Source organism: Gracilinanus agilis, chromosome 4 (genome assembly GCF_016433145.1).
Source record: "Gracilinanus agilis isolate LMUSP501 chromosome 4, AgileGrace, whole genome shotgun sequence".
Taxonomy (NCBI): domain Eukaryota; kingdom Metazoa; phylum Chordata; class Mammalia; order Didelphimorphia; family Didelphidae; genus Gracilinanus; species Gracilinanus agilis.
In genome coordinates, this window is record NC_058133.1 from 82,992,638 (window position 1) to 83,015,518 (window position 22,881).

At 34.3% G+C, this 22,881-nt stretch overlaps 1 protein-coding gene across 1 annotated transcript in view; it reads left to right on the top strand.

Annotated features, from left to right (window-relative positions):
* ODR4 (odr-4 GPCR localization factor homolog) overlaps positions 1 to 22,881 on the top strand; it is a 44,676-nt gene that overhangs the window by 14,549 nt on the left and 7,246 nt on the right. Inside the window, exons 6-12 of the mRNA XM_044672379.1 lie at positions 4,719 to 4,755; positions 7,791 to 7,931; positions 8,571 to 8,666; positions 9,299 to 9,367; positions 10,789 to 10,917; positions 13,283 to 13,373; positions 15,763 to 15,948. Of these exons, the coding sequence (XP_044528314.1) occupies positions 4,719 to 4,755; positions 7,791 to 7,931; positions 8,571 to 8,666; positions 9,299 to 9,367; positions 10,789 to 10,917; positions 13,283 to 13,373; positions 15,763 to 15,948 (749 nt within the window). The remainder of the gene's footprint in view (positions 1 to 4,718; positions 4,756 to 7,790; positions 7,932 to 8,570; positions 8,667 to 9,298; positions 9,368 to 10,788; positions 10,918 to 13,282; positions 13,374 to 15,762; positions 15,949 to 22,881) is intronic.

The following is a 22,881-nucleotide window of genomic DNA, read 5'->3' on the forward strand; positions in this document are numbered from 1 at the left end:
CCCAATTTTGCCACATCCTCTCCAACATTTACCATTTCCTTTACTGCCATATTGGCCAGCCTGATAGGTGTGAAGTGGTAACTCAGTATTGTTTTAATTAAAGCAATTTGTTTTTTTTTACAATATTTTTCCATGTTTATATGATTCATTTTCTTTTCCTCCCTCTTTCCTTCCTGCTCCCAGAGCCAATAAGCAGTTCCACTAGGTTTTACAAATGTTATCACTTGATACCTATTTCCACATTATTCATTTTTACCATAGAAAAACAATTGTTTTTAAAGATAGAATTTTGTTCAGGTATTTTTTTTTAATTTTTCTTTGTTTTTAACCCTTAACTTCTGGTATGAGTCTAAGGCAGAAGAGCTTAAGAGCTAGGCAGCTCCATCCAGAGATACCCACTAAATCTTGTTCTTACCTAGCTTATTGATGAAAGCAATTAAATTCTGCAAGCGTTTATTAAGTTCCAGCTATGTGTAAGGTGCAGTTTTTGATACTGAGATCACACAGACAAGGAACAAATCAGTCCCTGCCTCATTTTTAATGTAGTATGTATTTTAAGAGTTCAAGAATGCCTATAGTATGTAGAAGTCTCTTCCACCTCTGATACTCTTTGACTTCATATCTAGAAAGAAAAGGAAGGAGGGAAATAGGAAGTAAAGGGAAAGGAAAGCTTTATAGACATTTCATTTGATCCTTACAGCAACCCGGGGAGCAAGTGCTAAAATTATCATCATTTTATGGTTGGTCAGACAGGTTGACTTGCCCAGAATTATACATGTTTGAGGTTGGATACATATTGGCCCCCAAATAAATTTTGAAATTCTTTTGTGACTGTGAAACACCCGTCAAATAGTGTTGGTGTTCACATATTCCTATGGTCATACTTCTATTTTAGTGTATTTTTAAAAGCATTTTTTTAAATTAAGCAATTTTTTTCTGCCCTCTCCTCATCCCCAACTACCACTGAAAATTCAAGTTAGCAACAAGCATTAATTATACATTGTTATGTACCATTCATTGGAGGTACTATGAAAGACAAAAGACAATTCCCATTTTCAAGGACCCCACAGTTAAATGGAAGAGACAACATGAAAAAAGGAAAACAAAACCCTATAGCAAATGTGTATAGTTCAACAAAATGAATCTGCATTGGGTATATCCAAAAAAAAAACCGTTGTCTCATTCTGCCTCTCTACAATGAAAGGGGGCAGAATGTGTAAGGGTTAAAAATAAAAGATTGAACTAAATTATTTAAGAGCAAAGTTGCCAGGAATTAATTAATTCCAAGTGTTTTTTTTTTTTTTTTTAGCAATTTATAAAATAGAGGGAAAGAGTGAAAGTAGAGGAATGAGAAGAGGGCAGATTAAAAGATCTAGCTTAACAAGCTAGACCAGGGGTCGGCAATGTATGGCTCATATCTGGCTCTTTTGAGGGCCAGATATGGCTCTTTCAGCAGGAGCCATAAAGTCAATGTTTTTTCAGGCGCTGTTATAGGAGCGGCACCGTGAGCACTGTACGGCTCTCACGAAATTACATTTTTAAAAAATGTTTCCTTTATGGCTCTCACAGCCAAAAAGGTTGCCGACCCGAGTTAGACTATGTGCTCAAACCCTGTCTAGTATCTTTCTGTCAGAAGATAGGGGGCGTGCTTCATCATTCATTATCTAGAATTGTGATTCATCATGATATGGATCAAAATTCTTAAGTTTTTCAAAGTTCCATCTTGACAATATCATCATTATACATATAATTCTTTTTCTGTTCACTTTATTCTGAAATAATTTATACAAATCTTCCAAGTTTTTTCGGAAACCATTCCCTCTTAAAACAATAATACAGCCTAATACATTGTAATTTGTTCAGCCATTCCCCAATTGATATTTAATCCCTTAGTTTCTTCTTTGTCATTACAAACAGAGCTGCTATAATAATTATTTGTGTACCTTTGTGCCTTTTCCTTTTTAACCTTTTTGCTTTATAATGCCACTGATTATTTTTGGATAACAGTAGTGGTATTGCTTGGTCAAAGTTTATGCACAAATTTGGCCAATCCACAGCTCCACTAATGTATTAATGTGCTTTTTTAGCCTCTCTAACATTTGTCATTATTTTTTTCAGTTTTGCCAACCTACTGGATATGGCGTAGAACCTCAGAGTTCCTTTAATTTGTATTTCTCTAGTGATTAGTGATTTGGAGCATTTTTTGATATGACTTGATAACTTGAATTTCTTCTTTTGAAAATTAGCTGTTCATATTCTTTGACCATTTACCAGTTGGGAATGGTTCTTATTCTTATAAATTTGAGTCAGTTCTTTATAGAAATAGGAAATGAGAAATTTCCCTTTTTCAGAGAAACTTAATACAAATGTTTATTCCCTATTAAATATTTTCCTTTTAATATTGGCTATGTTGGTTTTGTTTGTAGAGAAAACTTTAATCAAAATTCTCTAATTTATCTTCTATAATCCTTACCTTCCTTTGATCACAAACTCTTCCCCTATTCATAAATCCAAAAAATGATTTCCTTATTGCTCCTCTAATTTCTTTCTGATATGACCTTTTAGATCTAAGTTATGTATCCTTTTGGAGCTTATCTTGGTGTATGGTGTGAGATGTTGCTACAAACAAATCCACTAGACTGTTTTCTAGGTTTCTCAAGAATTTTTATTTAAAGTCTTTACCCTAATATTATAGTCTTTGGATTTATCCAATGCTTGGCTACTATATTCATTTGCTTGTACCTAATGTGTTCCACTAACTGACTTCTCTCTCTCTCTCTCTCAAAAATTTTTTTTAATCTTTTTTTTTTATTACATCATTTTAACAGTTTTTTTCCTTTGTAAGGTCTTTTGGCTAAGATCAATTATAGTTTTGAGACCTGGTGCTGCTGGACTTTCTGTCTTCCCACTTATTTCTTCTTTTGCTATTATTTCTGCTTAAGATTCTTGATCTGTTATCCAAATAAATTTTGGCATTTTCTCTAGTTATATAAGTAGTTGGTATGGCATGATTTAGTGAATTAATTTAGGTTCTATTGTTAGTTTTATTACACTGATTTAGTGTACCCATGAACATTGAATATTTTTCCATCTGTTTTAGGTAGCCTTTATTTCTATAAATAATGTTTTATAGTTGTATTCATATAGTTAATCTGTGTGTCTTGACAAATAGACTATTTTTATACATTCTATAGTTATTTTAAATGGAATTTCTCCTTCTATCCCTTCCTGCTGGGTTTTTATTTGTAATAAACAGAAATGCTGATGACTCTTGTGGATTTATTTTATATGCAGAAATTTGGCTGAAGTTATTCTTAAAGTTTCTGTTCACTTTCTAGTGTTCCCTAAGTGAAGCATCATATATGCAAAAAATGTTGGAGGTTTTTTCCCTCTGTCTATGCTTATTAAAACTCTCGATTTCTTTTTCTTATTATTGTAGCTGGCCGTTCTAACTTTTTATCAAATTATAGTGGTGGTAATAGCCACTTTAGCACCGATCTTACTGGAAAGTCCTGTAGCTTATCCCCATTACATATAATTCTGGCTATCAGTTTTATTTTTTCTTGCTCTTTTTTTTATAACTTTTACCTTCTGTCTTGGAATCAATACTAAATATTGGTTCCAAGGCAGACGAATGGTAAAGGCTAGGCATTTAGGGCAAAGTGATATGCCCAGAGTCACACACCTAGGAAGTGTCTGAGGTCAGATTTGAACCTAGGACTTCCCTCTCTGAGCCTGGCTCTCAATCCACTGAGCCACATAGGTGCCCTTTGGTCTTGGTTTTATATAGATCAGTGATGGTGAACCTATGGCATGGGTGCCAAAGTTTGGCATGCAGAGTGTGGGCACTCTGTGGGCACATGGCTGTTCCCCCATCACCCCCCAGTTCATTACTGTAAAGGCAGAGGGACTTGGGCAGAGCTGCCCCACATCCCCCTCTTCACTGTGCCTGACAACATTTTTTCACATCCCCTGGCAGCCCAGGGGGAGTGCTTTCTCCCTCTCCTTTAGGTAAGGCGGGGTAGAGCAGGGCACTTGGTCTCTGGAGGGGGTGGACAGGGCACTTGGTCTGGTGGGTGGGGTGGGGGCAGTCCATCTCTAAAAAGTTCACCATTACTGAATAGATACTACTTGCCATATTAAGAAAAGATCCACTTATTCCCATGTTTTCTAATGCATGGTGTTTTTTGTTTTTTGTTTTTAATAGAACTGGGTATTTTATTTTGTAAAAAACTTTTCTACATCTATTGATATAATCATATGTTTTTGATGTTTTTGTTAATATAATATTGTTTTATAGTTTTGAATTGATTCTATATTCCTGATATACCCAGACTGTTCATAGCATATGATGTTTTACAGTATACATTTTCTCTAGTCTCTTTGTTAATATTTTATTTAAAATTTGTATAATGATATTCATTAGCGATATTGGCCTATAGTTTCATTTATTTATATTGATTCTTCTTGATTTAAGGTATTTCTTAACTTTAACATTCTACTCCAGTAATTTTGAGAAGGAACTATAAAGAAGAAAAAATTTAAAATGGAAAGTTATAGAAATATGATTGACTTTACTGCATTTTAAAGATGATGTTAATTTTCTCAAATTTAAATTTGTATTATTTGACTTTAAAATAGATTGTAGTAATTGTTCTTTTCCTTTTGTTTGATTCTGTCAAATATTTATTTCATTTGGATTTCCTTAATTAGTCAAGAATAATTTGTCGAACCTATGATATTTGTGACCCAAAGGTAAGATATTTTATCTCTAGCCAGTTTATCTTGAAATCATTGTTTTTTTTTAATTCTCTTTTAGTCATTAGTTTCAATGTGTTTAGCTCAGCATGCTATTTTCTTTTGATGTGGAAAGTTAGCTAGAGCCCTTCTTAACATTTGAATATAATTAGTGTTCTACATTTGGCTGTATTAAACATGCTTAGAAGCATTTCAGATATGTAAAAAAAGTATTTAAGATACATTTTTTTTATCAGAGAGAGGAAAATTCCTAAGGCTTAAGCAGCTATTAGATTTAAAGACTGTATAAAATACAAACCCTCATTGTTGATATTAGAAAATAATCTTAGAGAGGTCAGGTCAGTTGTCCACTATAACCTAGTTAAGTGCCAGAGCCAGGTCTCTTGACATCAGGTCCATCAAGGTTCTCTCTGCTATCTTGTGCTAGAATTAAAAAATTTTGATAAAGAAACATTTAATCTTAGAGTTTATGCTAGGGATTGACCTCTTTTCCAGTGTTTTTAAAATGCCATTTTATGAAGAGCCAATTTATACTTTAGACATAAATTTTGTAATTGATGCCAGGGGTTTTATACCAATCATCTTTAAATTGTATAATTTAATCCAAAACAAAAAGATTAACAAATAACACTTTGTTTCCATAAAATTCTTATTATAATACCCATTTATAGCTTAGCAACTGGTATAGACAATCTTTAGGTGAAATGCTGTTGATCCAGATCATTAATTAAAGAGAGCATGCCATGGGAGCAACTAGGTGCCTCAATGGACAGAGAGCCAGGCCTGGTGACAGGAGGTCCTGAGTTCCAGTCTGGCCTCAGACACTTCTTAACTGTGTGACCTTTGACCCTCATTGCCTAGCCCTCACTGCTCTTCTGCCTTAGAATCAATAACAGAAGGTAAGGGTGGAGAGAGAGAAAGAGAAAGCATGCCAGAACACTTCAGGAGGGACTTTTTATTTTTGTGATGTGGGTGGCACTTTGAGCTAACCCCAGGCTCTGGTGGCTAGGCTTACAGAATTTGCCTATTGATTAGTCAGACAATCAACAAGTATTTATTAAGCACTTAATATATACCAGGCACTGTGCTCATTAAACTTCATAGATGCGTCTACATACAGATAAAGAGTCATTCCTTTACATACTTAAAGGTATGCCAGTAATAATTTGCTGACATCACTCCCACCCTTACCTATAATCTATACTGTTTTCATTTTATAGATGAAGTAGTTGAGGTGTGGTGAAATCAAAGTCCCACACAGCCAGATACTGTATTTTTGGTCATTCAGCTAGCATTTATTACCTGCTGGGTTCTAGGAATTGCACAAAGCATTGGAGATACAAAGGCAAAAAACAAGTCCTTTCTTTCAAGGACCCCACAGTTTAATGGGGGGACAACATGCAGATAACTAAGTAAAGACATGCTATATTCAGGTAGGAGTATTTTCAAGAAGAAGACACTAAGATTAAGGAATTACGTTTTTATTTTTATAAGTTTATTTAGGAAAAAAATATGTCATTTGCAGATTTGTCTGTCAGAGAGAGAGAGATTAAACCATAAGTCTAAAGTTCACTTAATGATAGGCGGCTGAAATAACCCAGATAACCTTAAAGCTCAGTGAAGGTAAAGAATCATAGGATCTGGAGCTAATAGGAATGAGAGAAACCAACCTTATTTTGCTAATGAAGATATGGCCTGCTGATAAATTGGATAACTCATTGTTAAAGGGAAATTTCAACCATCTTTGCTGTCCACCATATGGATCATTCTACAAATGACAATTCCTATACACATATACACAAATACATATACTCAAAGATATATTTTTCCACAAAGTGGGAAAAATAAATAGATGGCATGCCAGTTCTCACATTTTTTTATAAACATTTGGAGCTGCTTTCTAATACAATTTTGAATTGCTACAAGGCAATTTCATTTACACTTAAAATTTTTCTTTAAACAAAATTGTATTTTTTAGGCACAATATTAAGTTGTTTCTTATTTAGGTCTTTAAATATTCTAAATGGCTACTTATGAAAAAACCTACTACAATACTTTACTTTGGTGGAGTGACATTAGAAATATGTATCTTTAACTCAAGTATAGACAGAAAATAGAATCCATCTCTCATCTGATCCTAGCATTCTGATATTCCTTAAGTTCTTTAACATGAAAAAAAAAAAAACCAAAAACTCTTACCTTCCATCTTAGAATCAATACTGTGCATTGGTTCTAAGGAAGAAGAGTGGTAAAGGCTAGGCAGTGAGTGTTAAGTGACTTGCCAACAGGTAGGGATTATCTGAGGCCGGATTTGAACCGAGGACCTCCTGTCTCTAGGCCTGGCTCTCAATCTACTGAGCCACCAAGCTGCTCCTAGTTCTTTAGCATTTTAAAGGATATAGTGTTCTATGCTAAAGAAGCCTATTAATATTTGCAGTATAGCCCTGCCAGAGATACTTCAAGACTAAGAGTTTCTAAACTCTTGTGTTTACAAAGTTAAGAGGTTTATTATAGTATTTCAGAGCCCTGGGTTTTTTGGCAAGGCAGATATATAGGCACTGTATACAGCAGGCATGCAATAAATATGTGTCAATACATATCAGCTGTAAAAGAAGTAGGACTTATGGGAGATACACTCATCGTGACTTCTGGCATGATAACCTCATGTCTACCCTCTTCCCTCTGCTGTGTCTTGAGAACAGAAAATACAATAGAGCCCACAATATAGGGGATTTCCCTATGTGGAACTGTGGAAGCTTGGTTCTAGGGACAACTTTGCATTGTGAAATCTGAGCACCAAGACATCTCAGAGTTAAAACTGGACCTTAGGAGAAATCTAGATAGAAAATTATATTGAATTTTCATTTTGGAATAGGAATGTTGTATTTAAGGAAATCTGGCAAAGTTTGAAAGCTCACTGTCCTGTAGCACAACTGCTTATCCTTGTGCTTTTTATTATTATATTTTTATTTCAAGTAAATCATTTCATGTGTATTTTTATGTTCCTCTCTTGGTTTCCTCATCAATTCTAGAGTTCAGCAAAACCTGCAGACTGGAAATATCAAAATGGACTATCTTCTTCATGGCTTTCTTTAGATTGTAAAATTCATGTTAATATTCATGTCCCACTTTCAACTACAACTGCCAACTATCCCCTGGAGAAAAATACAAAGGTAACAAATAAAATGAAACTCAAAATATTACTAAATAACTCTTGAGTGTATTATCTTTCATTTCCATTATTCGATACCATTATGCAGTGATTTGTGTCCGTGGCTTATTTCTCATGTAGATTATAAGTGCCTTAATGGGAAGGTTAACTAACCAGTGTCTTATGGTTGTTTTCGTTTCTTGCACATTTTTGCCCTTACCATTAATAAGAGAACTCTTTGAAACGATTTGATATTTTTCATTTCATATTGTAAGTCTTCTATGTAGTATTTTATGTTCTTTTTATTTGTTCAGGTTTTTGAATTGAATAGGTATTTGTGGTTAACCTTTTGTTTTATATTTTATATTCCTTTAAAGAGATTTATATACATTTTAGATATATAATTATATACCTTATATTTTTGGTCAAAAGAAAAGGTAAGAATTGGAGTTTTTTTTATATGTGGAGCAAATAAAAATTGGGGAGATATAGTGCAAGTTTTTTTAACATGATTGCAAAAATATTATTTTACTATTAAATGTTGCCAATACTTTTAGTTTTTTAGGTACTTTATAAACATGGAAGGCAGAAATCTAATAAAACTGAAATTATTTAATATCTGCTATAGCTAGAGACTAAATGAGATGTTTTTCTTTTTAAGAATGGACTTGCACGATGGGCCAAGCAAATTGAAGGTGGTGTATATTTAATCAATGGTCAAGTTAAAGAAGAAGACTGTGAACTGCTAGAGGGACAGGTGAATTCAGAAAATTATCATCTTGCTATTAAATGACTTAAAATATTTCCTTTACATGGAAAAAATTGTATGACAGTAATATTCCAACAAAATTTATAGAATTTATCTATTATTTCCTCCTTGTATTTCTAAGGATTTGTACCTTAAAATGTGATTAAGGCCTAATGTATTCATCAGAATATGGTGCAGACTTGGAAGACTTGCTGGAAGCATCCAATATTCATAGCTCTGTGGCTTTTAGTACCATCAAGTAGCTTACATTTTCCTTAGCCTATAACTAGTCCTAGAGACCCCAACTCAAAACCTATTTTAGTGAATTAATTTGGTTTTTCAAATTTTTCAAAAATCTTGGTGTTGATATATAGTTTACAAATTTCACTCCCAGAATGTAAAATCTTGTGATTTTAAACAACACTGTATGTACTATTTCTGTAATAGTGCTTTTCCCTTAGCATATATATAAATGAAATTTTTTAAATCTACAGTATTTTACAAATTTTGACCTCTTGTTAAAGCTGTTCAGTCTATCAATAAAAATGCCTTTAAAATGATTCCTAAATTCTTTTTAAAAATTTCAAAAGAAATATTTATTGCTGAAAAAATTAGTGTTTTAATTATTTTTTCTCTTTCAGAAAAAATCTTCTAGAGGAAATACTCAAATTACTAGTCAAACTTTTGATGTCAGAGTTCTAACGCAACTGGTAAATATTAAGAAAATGCTACTAATCATGTGGCAGAAACAATGACTATTCTGGGGTTTATTATATTTAGAGCCATAGCATTTCAGAACTTAGAAATTATGAGTTTCTCAACCATGAAAATAGTTTACTTTTTAAGTAGCTCACAGAAGTATCATTTTCCTGAAACCTTTTCTGACTAAATCCTTAGTCCTAAAGCCTTGAGCATCGATGGCGAACCTTTTAGAGACAGAGTCCTGGGTCCCACCCCTACCCCAGTCCCCCAGACCAAGTATTTGCCTGCCCCAGCTAGAGACCTGCCCCTTCCCCCCACATGCTGGGTGCACCCCCCTCCTTACCCCACACAGGGGAGGGAGGAGGAGCTCCCATCGGGCTGCTGAGTGGAGGGGTAGGTAAAGTGAGGAATATCCCCAGTGAGTGTAGAGAGGGGGAGAGAAGTGGCCTGAGCACTTTGTTCCCTTCTAGCTCACCACCTGTGAGCTGCCCACCTTACTCTCTATGCACTCCCATTGGGCTGCTGGGCAGAGGGGTGGGGGATGTGAAAAAAATGTCATCAAGCACAGTGGAGAGGGGGAAGGGAGCAACTCCACCCAAGTCCCTCTGCCTTTCTAGTAAAGAACTATTGGGGTTGGGGGGAAGAGGAGGGTGACACACATGCCCACAGAGAGTACTCTGCATACCATCTTTGGCACCTGTGCCATTGGTTGGCCATCACTGGCCTAGAGGAAAGGAGGCTACAATGGGAGATAATGTTGAGAGGATTTTATGTTTAGAATTTGGAAAAAGCAAGAGCTTATAATGGATGGCCTCAATTTTCTCCATAGTATATGTTGCTTAAGGGGTAGTTGGGATAGGTGCTATCGTGAGAAGAGGAAAGATTTAGAATCGCTTGTGAGGAATTTCACTGGGAAAAGTAAAATGATTGGTGCACAATACTGAGATAATAAATGTCTGGTGTGGCTGACACTTGATATCAAGTTATCCATTTATAAAGCAAGTAGGGAACATAGATAGGAAATGATTATCTCATCTGCCTCCAATAAATTCCAGTAAACCCTATTTTTAGTTATAGAGTTAAGTTATAGGAAGACACCAAAATAGGAGATGCAGTGCCATTTTTGGAAAATGGCTAGTGGTTCATTGTGACTGGAACAGAGAGGATGTGAAGGAAAGTAATGAAATAGATATGGCCTTGGATTTCACGTTATAACATGTTTCAGAAAAACTAGTAAGCTACAAAAAGGAAAATTGGGTAAAGATATTTTTGTAATTGATTGAAAATATTTTTATGCATTGGGTCATGAAATGAAAGTTATGCTCACAAAATTCCTAAAATGTTCATGTAGAGTTTAACGGCATGTGTTTCTAGTGGGAGGAGGGCTACTTAATTATCATTTAGTTTAAATATAACATTTCTCTTTCAGCTCCTCAATTCAAATCACAGATCTACAGCTACAGTCCAGGTCTGCAGTGGCTCTGTAAACCTCAAGGGTTCTGTGACATGTAGAGCCTATATTCACAACAACAAACCCAAGGTTAAAGATGCTGTGCAGGTCAGAGCATAACTATCATTATACAGCATATGGTAACATTTTACTCCAACAGTTTCATAACTTTTTTAACCTTCGTTGTCTTTAAAAACTTGAAATCATTCATTTTGGTCTACTTGGCAAAAGGCCATAGTTATAGTGTACATATATCCTTGAGGCTGCCTTAAGAGTTCCTGAGAGGAAAATGCTAAAAGAGCTAAAAGTGAGCATTATTCTTATGTTTAAATCACTGACATCATAGTCCTAATGAACTAAATCACAATAAAATCTTAGTACTAGTGAAAATGTATTTTATCTGGATATTCTGCATTAAATCTGAGAACTTATAGACAGGTTCAAAAATCTTTATTATCATTTTTCTTTAATTTGAAATGGTCTTTTTTTCCCCAGTGGATCTGTGATTGCATCAATGTGGTGCAGATAATATAATCTATTATGGTGCAGATTACAGCATTTTTATTTTTCATTTTACTCTCCAATTTGTTGATAGGTTATCTTCCCAGTACCAAAGACAGAAAATTTTTTAGGTCTTTAAACAGCACAAAAGTACTGGTGCTATAACAGGATGGTTCTTCCTGGTTGTTACTCTATGAGTAACCCAACTCCTTTTCAAAAAACATTCTGAATGAGATCTGTGCTTCCTCTTGCATGGAAGTCATCAGTTATTTTATTTATCTTTTTAAACACTTACCTTTTGTCTTCATCCTGAATATTAGTTTTAAGCAGAGGAATGGTAAGAGCTAGGCAGTTGGGGTTAAGTGACTTGCCCAGGGTCACACAGGTAGGAAGTGTGAAAAATTAACAGTAGCCCATTCGCTTTTTACTTGTACCCTAAAAATAGCTTTGAATGTTAAAAGGGAAGCATTTCATATTGAGTTTGAAATCACCCACTCTGAATTAAGTTGCAATTCTGTCTCATCTTTTGATTGAATTAAGAACAAAGCCTGGTGTTTATCTGTCAACATATTGCTTAAAGATAGACTTGTGGGCTCTCTGGGGGTCTCCAGGGAGATGCCAGAGACTGCGTGGCTCCTTGGCATCTGGAAGACCTGCCTGTGGTTTGGACTGAGGTCAGAGTCCCTCAAATCAGAGGGGCTCAGAAAAGTGACATCATGAGAAGTATAAATTAGACTAGGGAAAGGAAGTAGGCTCTTTTACCTAAGAAGCAAGGAGAGAGGAGCTGACTAGGAGAGTGCTGGTGTGCCTGTGGGGAGGTAAAGAGGAGAGAGAGGGCCAGCCCAGCACGCCTGAGATCTAGCTCTGAAGCTGGTGTAATGGGCTGGGAGAGTAGGCTTGCAAAAACAACAGCCGGCCAGTGCCTTTTCTTTCTCTGGCCCGCTTTTTATTATTTAATAAATAATTATAAATTAAGATACAATCTCCAAAGAATTTTAATCTTAACAGAGGTGTCTGAGACCAGATTTGCATGCAAGATCTCTTGTCTCCAGATTTGGCTCTCTCCACTGAACCACCTGGTTTCTCCATGGAAGTCATCGTTTATAATATGCTGCATTCTACTTTCGTCTGATTTATATCTCTCCATTGTCCTCAGATTTGCTCAGTTTTGATTCTTCAAAAATTATGACATTCCATAAATCACAGCTACATGGCAATTAATTACCAGAAGAAATATTGGTGTTAAAGAAATGATTTTTTTTTTTGGTCAGAAAGCACCTTTGGTTTCTTGAATATGGACTAATTCTCAAAAAAATTATTTTTATTATTAATAAAATATAGCATAAAATATATATTTCTTCATTTTCACTTGTGCAAAGGTTGAGAACTTGTCTTTAAGTGATAATTTTATAGCTCCTGGGATTATCAGCCTACTATGGGCAAACTAGGATAATGATAAAAAGGCATCCTAGGGCCTTTTCCTCTCAAAACATTCAGTTTCTAAGACCAACAAAAAGGTTGAATTGTCTCATGGGAGGCCAGCCAAGTCATTCAGAAATTGTGAAAAATATGAATTGCTTTGGCATAATTTTGTAGTTCATTGTTCAGAATGCTGACATATCCTGGTATTCTTTATGCAGTATGTGCATATTTATTCATTTAGAAGTCACTAATTTGGATAGAGAGTGAAGTGAAATTTATCTTTGTTCTATTAAAGAAAAAAATACCTTGATATAATACTGATGTAAGATTGCTGAGGAGATGAATAGTAAAAATGAGTTTGGAAGGAAAATGTATACCTGCTCTAAGGACTAAACTTGTCAATCACTTTAGATTTAGTATTGTTTTCATTTGTGTTTTAGTAAACATAATTTGACTGTAAATGTTCAGAATTCTTGCTGCAATTGGGGGTCTTACAACAAAAGCTCTATAGTAATATGTCTATTTATAATTGTTTTCTTTTTGTCATTAGGCATTGAAGAGAGATATATTGAACACAGTGTCTGACCGTTGTGAAATACTATTCGAGGATCTTCTTATGAATGAAACTCCAGGCAAAAAAGGTTTGAATATAAAATAAGTGATTTTAAAAATTTCTTTTTTCTTTTTATGATGCAAGAATATAGACACATTCTGAGGGCTTTGTAACAGGATAAACTGCTTTCAATTATAAAAAGTATTTTTAGTACTTTATTAGTAAATTTTGGCTTTATTTGCAAGTTTTTAATTGTCTAACCAGTAATTTTTTCCCTTTAAAACACCAGACCTACTAGTATATGTGGTCTGTGCTGTAGATGATAACTTTTATTTTCTTACAAAAATAGTTCCTTTTAGAACTTCTGAATGGTCAAAATACAATGAACATTTTTTCACTAGTTTTAGTATGCCTAATATAATCTAATTAGCAATCTAATTTTTTGAAAACTGGTAATCAGCATCTGGCATGTATGGTTGCTCACTACTGAGTAGAATTTTTGATTAAACAGGAAAGCCATAGGCCAGATAAAATGTTTTACCTAAATAGATAACCTTTGGAGTTATTTTAGGAAGCAGTATACTAAAATATAATTAAGTCAAGAAGCACTTTTAAATATTCATGGTTGGTGTATACATAATAGTTATATAATAGGTTATTATTGGGTGCTAGGGGGGCTTAGATACATCACTAATATTTTCAAATGATGTCAAGAATTATGAGTTCACACTTTATTTTTGAGCTTAGCTTGCTTCAAACAATAATTAGCCAAATGAAATTAGCTTCTTTATAACTTGTAAGTAATGAGGCAATTAAGAAGTTATGAGACTAATTGCAGTTCAGTGATTTTACCACTAGGAGGTAGTCTGGTCAAAGAGGAGAAATTAATTTCTCTTTCTGATTAGATAATGTGCTTAAATCCAGAAGAAATATACTAATTTTTAAATTTCCTATGGAACTTAAGAAATTTGGTATTATTTTCCACCTTATATCTAAGGTCTTTGGTTCCTTGACAAGTAAATGTGATTTTTGGCCTTTATAAGTAGCAAAACAAAAAACAACCAAGGTTTTATTCGTTCTCATACTTGTGGCTTGAAAAGAGTAAAAATAATGTTAAACGTGATTTGAAAAGTAAAAGCATAAAACTCAGAAGAATCATTTTAATTGTGTTACTGACAGGATACACTGCAAAGAATACACCTTTTTAAAGAGCTGGCTACCTTATAAGCATAATTTTAATAGTATAAACCATATACTAAACATTCATATTTGTGTTCTTTTGAATAAAACTACTTATGCAAAGAAATAGGGAAAACAGTCTTAGATTTCTTAACTATTACTTTTTAAAAATAATTTTTATCGGTATCTTTTTTTAATCAAATCAATTTCTATTTCTACCCTTGCCTCTAGTATAAAATGCAAAGTCAATCCTACATTTTTTTTTTTTTTTTATCCTGGGACTCCATTCAAGGAGCATAGGGCCACAACCAGTAGGCAATGGGTCACACAGTCGCTCAGGGTCACCCAGCTGGGAAGTGTCTGAGCCCGGACTTGAACCTAGGACCTTTCATCTCTAGGCCTGGCTCTCAATCCACTGAGCTAGCCCAGCTGCCCCTACTTTAGGTTGCAGTTTCTTTAGCAGATGTAGTTTTTACAGGGTGGGGTTGCTAGCCCCACGCCCAACCCTCCTCCTTTTTTCATCCAGGCTTAGGGACCATCCTTGACCCAGGAGTGGTAAGGGCGGGCGGTAGTGGTCAAGTGACTTGCCCAAGGTCACACAGCTGGAAGTGTCCGAGGCCGGACTTGAACCTAGGACCTCCAGTCTCTAGGCCTGGCTCTCAATCCACTGAGCCACTCAGCTGCCCCTTACATTTAGATCCCTGAAAAGTCTGGATTGCACTCATTTTTGCTAACTTATTTAATAGTATTTCCTTTGTCATATTCATGTTCTAACCAAAACAGCCTACTAGTTGTTTTCTAGTCTTAGTCATCCTAAGACTCTCATCCACTGACTCTGTCTTTGCACAAGCCTGAAATGCCCTCATCTCTGCATCTTAGAATCCCTAGTTTCCTCATGCCATGATCTAAGGGAAACTTTTCCATATACCTCCAATTGTTAGTGCTCTCTTCCTCTTTAATTTAGTGTAATTCAACAAACATTTTTTAAAAATTATTCAAATTATGTTGTATTTATTCTGTATTGTGAGCATGCTGTACCTTCCAGTAAATAAGTTCCTTAAAGGCAGAAATTGTTTCATTTTTGGCTTTCTATCCCCAGTGCCTCACATGTAGTAGATACTTAATCAATGTTTGTTTAATTCAGTTGTTCAAGTTTTGAAGAAGATGGAAATGTCTTTTAATTTGTTTTTCTTAGCCTTCTACAATTTTGATTTAATAATGCCCTCAAGTGTCAGAAGTATCTTTTCCATAGCCACTAATAGTATTATTTACATGATTATGATTTTGTTTTTTTCTAGATTCTGAAAAAGAATTTCATGCTCTGCCTCACCGAGTATTTGTCCCCATTCCTGGATCCAGTGTAATGCTGTGTGATTATAAATTTGGAGATGAGTCAACTAGGGAAATTCAGGAAAATTTTATGGAATTGTTGGATCGGCATGTAGGAGTAGATGACCTAGAAATTGCAGAGGAAATTAACACAGGTAAAAAATAAGATCTTATTCAGTGACACATGTAAAACCCAGTGGAATTGTGTATCTGCTATGGGAGGGGGTAGAAGGAGGGGAAGAATAGAACATGAATCCTATAACCATGGGAAAATGTTCAAAATTAATTAAAGAATTTTAAATTTAAAAAAAAATAGTATTTAGTAAAAATATTTAAAAATAGGATCTTATTTAAATAAGGGGGCCTTGAGACATAGAAAAAGAATTGTTCCCATAGTAAACAAATGGGTTCTAGTCCTTGCTGTTCCAATGACTAGTCTTACGACTATGAGAAAGACTCATAATTTCTGAGCCTCAGTTTCTCACCTATAAAACTTTGTTGCTGTGAGGAAAGGCATTAGTTTGACAACAAATCTGGCATAAAGTATAAGCTGTGATTAAACACATAATGAAACAGTATTGATGAATTACTTAATTAGAATATCAATAAAAGATCAACTTTTAAACATCTGGTTGTTTGGGATATTCCTACATAACATTTTAAATAAGACGTCTCAAACTTTTCAGAAAATGAGTATTTTCCTTCCCAAAGGATATCAAATACTATTGGTAATATTTATACGTCAATACATTCAGCACCTGTGATTTCATTGGTTTAGAAACTTTTTCAGAGCACAAAGTTTAAGTATCTTGCCTGTCATCACTGAGCTAGTAAATGCCAGGTGCAGATTCTGGCCCAGATTTTTTCTAATTCAAGGAAATCACTCTATTCACTGCCTTTCTGCAGGTATTTACAGTAAATAAATGATAAATATATAGTAAATATTGGCAGTGGCACAGTATTGATAGTAAATACTAGCAAAACATCACAGTTTTTCAGCTTTTATCAAGCTAATACTGGGGGTTCTTGATTTAAAAAAAAAAAAAAGGCAAGCATAGAATGTAAATGAATCCCTAAGAGGAAGAACTATCCATTTTTATATTCTTCCTTTTATAGTTTATGGATCTTTTATAAGAACTCCATTTTTAAGTGGATTTATACTGCCATACCTCCTTCAGATGGGAAATAAACACTTATTTTTTTAAAAAAAAAGAAGGAAATTTCTTAAAACCTGCTGAAATCAACAAACCCGAAAGATACCTTGAAATTTCCAAGGCTATATTCTTTAGGAATATAGTTGTCAAATGTAATTTCTTACCCATTTTCATCTTTTCTGTCATATTGGAGCATATAATTTGAATGTGATATTTTACTTTATTACTATTGAATGCAGAATTCCCAAGTGACATATAAAAAGGGATGTGAACATTACCTTAGTAATTGGTACTATAATGTTCCCAAAATAACTTTTTTTTTTTTTTAAACCCTTGTACTTCGGTGTGTTGTCTCATAGGTGGAAGATTGGTAAGGGTGGGCAATGGGGGTCAAGTGACTTGCCCAGGGTCACACAGCTGGGAAGTGGCTGAGGCCGGGTTTGAACCTAGGACCTCCTGTCTCTAGGCCTGACTCTCACTCCACTGAGTTACCCAGCTGCCCCCTCCCAAAATAACTTTTAAGAAAAAAGGGTTAATTCTGTAAACAAATATATCTATTAGAAAAGAACAATTCATTATTTTTAACTATCATTGCCTTGATTGTTCTCTTCAGTACATTATTACCTAGTCTTTCCTTATAATGAAAAAAACAAGTCCTTTAAACTTTAGGACAGCAATTCACCCCCCTCCATCCTCCCTAGTACATTTTGTAAATTTTATAGCTATTCATCAGTTGCTATGGTATCTATTTTTTCCCTTCTACTCCCACACCCCCTTGTGTTTACTGTATGGGCTGGAACTGGATTATGGTATTTTATTCAAGCATCCTTGTTACTATGGTGAGTCATGTAATTATTTGATTAGTGAATTCCAAACATAGCTTTGGTGCTCCAGGTGTGAGTTGAGACCACCAACTTTTTCTAAGTTGGTAACTCCAGGTGTTAATATTATGATGAGGAATAAAAAGTTTGTTTCACAATGGAAAAAAAAAAAGGGAAGAAAATAGTGCAAAGTTCTCGATATTTTGATTTTGTGGCAACAATTATATTTTAAACAATATCATTAAATAGTATCATAACATTCAGTAATAATATCATTCAATAATAATATCATCATATAAATAATATCATTTTAAAGACACAGGGCTTTGTTTTTAATATAACCAGTAGGTCATTTTGTAAGTCTTTTTTTTTTTTTTTTTGCTCCACCTTGCATAATTTAATTCTTCTACAGAGCAGTACCATGAACTTTCTGCTTGCAAGTCATAAACTCAAAATTAAAAAGGAAGGAGCATATAGAGCAGTGGTGGTGGAGGTGTAGCACTCGTTCCCCCTTTTCCCAGTGCCTGAGGACATTTTTTGCATACCCCACCCCTCTGTCCAGCTGCCCAAAGCACCCACTTCCTCCCTCTGCTCTCTCCTCCTTCTGCTCTCTGGAGTAATATGGGGGCCTCACAGGCAGCTTGAAGTTGCAGTTTGGGCACTCTAACTTAAAAACCTTTGTCAGTGCCAAGGTAGGGCATCTAATCAGTTGTCCAACTAATGCTTGAAAATCCTTTTTCAAGCACTTGATCTAGCCTGTCCTTGATTATATCCTTAGTTCATGGGGTAGGTCTATTTTTAGATAGCTTCAATTATTATAGTGTTTTCTATTTACAGAATCTGAGAAATGGAAAAGACACAAAACTTAATCCATATCTGAATAAGTACAAGTATAGTGAGCAAAAAAAAAATTATGCTTCCACGGCTTATCTTCTGGAGCTAACTGGAACCCATCTTCTGCTTTTTTCTATATGATATCCCTTCTGATATTTGAAGATAGTTATCATATCTCCTTAATCATCTTCTTCATCTAATCATGTACTTGTGCCTTCAATCACTATATGATATTTTTGACAAATATCCTTACTATCTTGGTTATGTTCCTTAAGACATATTCTAGGGCAGCAAGGTGTCACAATGAAGAGAGCACCAGATCTAGAGTCAGAAAAACCTGGGTTCAAATATGACTTCAGACTCTTACTAGCTCTGTGACAATGGGCAATGTCACAACCTCATTTATCAGCCTTTCCCTTCCGTATTAGAGTTGTTACTATGACAGAAAGGAAGGGTTTAAAAAATAAAGATATATTCTAGTGTCCTTAAAATATGGCACTTAAAATGTTATATAATGTTCTTGAAGTGATCTGACCTTACGGGATACCATAAAACTTTTATTTTCTATAATAACTTCTAGTTTTAAAATATAAACTAAGTTTGTGTTAGCTTTTTTTTTTTTTTTTAGCAGTATCATTGTTCTTGGTCTTAAGTGCATATAAATGTATATTATATAAAACATAACTTTATGACAGTATGATCATATTTTTTCTAACATTTATATATGATTAAAGTATTTCAGATAGATATTGTGAGTTCAGATCAAAAAAATTCTGATTTCATATTGAAACCTCATTAGATCTTATTTATTTATCTCACAAAACTGCCAGCTTCTTCTTAGCTGGACTTTTAGTAATGAAACATTGTTGCTACACTGGTTTTACCCTAGACTGTGTCAGGAGATTTACTGGATTTGTTGTCTCAAACATCCTCTGAATTAATAGGCACAGTGATCCTTGAGATGTTCTGTGTCCTGTATTTAGAACTCATCTTCTGAAATACTTTCATAGTTAAGTATATTCCTAAGAGAATGATGTCATCACATTCCTGACTTAAATGGAAGTAATGCAAACATTATCTTCTGAATTGAACAAAAGAAATACTCTTCCATAATCACTCTTTTTACCTGAAATAGAAATCATTGGGGGCAGCTGTGTAGCTCAGTGGATTGAGAGCCAGGCCTAAAGATGGGAGGTCCTGGTTTCAAAACTGGCCTCAGACATTTCCCAGCTGTGTGACTCTGGGCAAGTCATTTAACCTCCACTGCCTAGTCCTTACCATTCTTCTGACTTGGAACTAATACATAGTATTGATTCTAAGGTGGAAGGTAAGAGTTAAAAAAAAAACAATAAAATGAAATAGAAATCATTATTGACTGAGGTCAACACAATACTTTTTTTAATCTGAATTTCTGCATAACTTTTTAATTTTCATATATAATTACATTTGCTTATAATATATACCTGATAATATTTTAGGGGATTGTAATCCATGAGTGAGCTAGGGTGAATAAAAATCTCTGATGGACAAAATTAAAGTTGCCACCATAGATGGGTTTTTTTACCTCCAAATGGTAGTAATCATATATAACAGATTTATATTTGCTTTGCAAGTATTAACATTTAAATAAATTAATCTAAATGCATTCTATGTTACCTTTCAGTCATTCCCTCTAATCTTCAAGAATTATTTTTCCCTTTTTTAATTAAATTTACATTTTTCAACTACATGTAGAAACAATTTTTAACAATTGTTTAATGACATTTTGCAATCCAAATCCTTTCCTCCTTCCCCTGACCCCTCCCTGAGATGGTAAATAATCTGATACAGGCTATACCAGCAGCACAGTACTTTTAATTACAGATTCAATAATAGTGAATTTTAAGTGAAAAAACAGATCCATTTTAACTTCAAATTCTGTGGCTCCATAGCATTTTTCTCATTATATGATACCATTGTTTTAGTATGGAAATGATAGTTCATATTATGTGCATAAATTTTCCTGAAAATATACAGTTTTTGACATTTAAATCCAGTACTTAACTGTTTTCCTTAGTAATTCATTAAAAAAACCTCCACTTGCAGGTCAAAACATACCTGTACCTTAATAGGTGACTTAGAGTTAAATTCACAGTCATATAGAATTATCATGCTAGATCTGTCTAAAACTAACTAGACCAAGTCCCAGAGAACAGACATATAGGCCAACTTAGAAAGACCTTCCAGAATTTAAACAAGCCTTCAAGGACCCATAGGGTCACTTCTATAGCATAAATGCAGTGAAATAATATTTTAGTGGAGATTGGTACCAATTCAAATTGAACTTTGAGGTTAGAAGTAGAATTTGGGGATTGAAGGCTGCTAAAGATGTAACTCTAAAACATGGCTTTACTTATTCTTGTTATGAACTTGATTATTTATCTCCATTGTATTAATCTAGGTTCCAGGAGGTTACAATGTTTAAAATATGTGCCTTGTTTTGTAGGAATCTTATAATAGTACATGATTTTTTTTAACATGATTTAAAGGAGGAGGACAATTTGTCTAAATGACTTAATAGGAATAGAGTATCTATACCGTTTGCATTTTTTAGGTTATATGAGTCATCTTAAAGCAGAAACGTTCACTTAGTAATGTATTTTACTTGTTAGGCTTGGTGACAGCAGTGGAGTAGTATTTTTGAAATTTTAATGAAACCCATTTAATGAAATTCATTCAGAAATAAAAACATCATCATAATGAATTGAACAAAAGATAGGCTGTTCCATAATCAAGAGTTAAAGGTTGCCAACTAGATGGAATCAATATTGGAGGAATAGCTAATTTTTAGAATGTCAATAGTAAGACAAGGGTTGAAAATAATTTAAAGATTTTGAGCCTTAGAAAAAAGGAGAATAGTTCCATGGAAAGAAATGAGGGAATTGTTCTAAAATATTATGTTAGAGAATAAAAGTAAACATGTTTTGGGAATATTAATCTCCAGATACATTTTTTTTCCTCTGGGACCACCATACCTTTCTCACAATTCATATGGGGGTAAATTATATTGCTGAAGGAATTTAGAAAGCATTGCTTGGGATTATCAGTCAAGTCTTCAATAAGGAACTGAAAACCATAGAAGAAGAGATGATATTTTTATCATTGTAGCCAGTTGAAAGCTATGTCTTCTGAAAAGAGGCAGATTTGGGAAGTACATAGTTTTGTTTTGTTTTTTAATGGTGACTAAAAACAGGATTTGAATTTCTGGAGTTCAACTTATAGAAATAGCACTTGACTAAATATGGAATGTACTTAATGTTGTCCAGAGAAAATATGTTTGCCTGGAGTCTTGCAGATTTTGACAAGATTTAAACTGAAAATGGAAGAGAAGAATGAAAACTACTGGCATAGATATATGATGCTGGATACAACTAAGAATAGTGGATACAACATAGGAAAAAAGACTGACTTCAGAGATGTCTTTTCATAGGGAAACTTATCCAAAAAAATATAAAATAACAGGAATTAGTCTCTTAGCTCATATGTCTCTGCACAAAGATATATGTACAAAGTATGGGTGGTAAGATCAACTAGAGTTTTTACTGTATGCACAGAAGTAAATTGGTGCAACTAAACAGGTGTGACTAAGACTTGCTGGATAGGCTTTATGAATGGGATATGGCTTTGGATGGGGGGGTATATCTTATTCAAAAGGAACAGTGCTGTCACACTGAGGAAATAAGGCTTCCATAGAGGAGGAAAGCAAAGCTCAGTGGAGAGAGAAATAGAAACAACATTGTACTGAGTATGTGTTATAGGCTACCTGACTAGAAAGAGGAAACAGTATAAATCAGAAACAGCACAGGGGTATGACAGTATCATGAGACCAAGGAGGGACCTTCTACTATATTTTGGTTTCTAGAACTTTTTCTTCCAAAAACAGCAACTATTATTGCCTTTAAAGATTATTTTATTCTCCAAAAGGTTGAAGTGAGATGGCCAGGGCAGGGGAGGTTAGGGAAGTGTTGTTTTGAATCCTATTCAACTAGAAAGAACAGGTTACTGTGGTAGAAATGATAGAAACCTTGGTAGGAAGTCATCACTCCATCTTGGAATTTATGATAAAGCACAAACCTAATATACTAGCCTGGCACACATCTTAGATTTTGACAAAACAGAGTTCAGTGAAAGAATGGGTAGGAACCAACAGCCTAAAATTCTTCAATTGACTGGCCCGGGAGAGATCTTAAATTCCTTTCTAACAGTGCAGCAGTAAAATCAGATGAAACAGAAAACAATG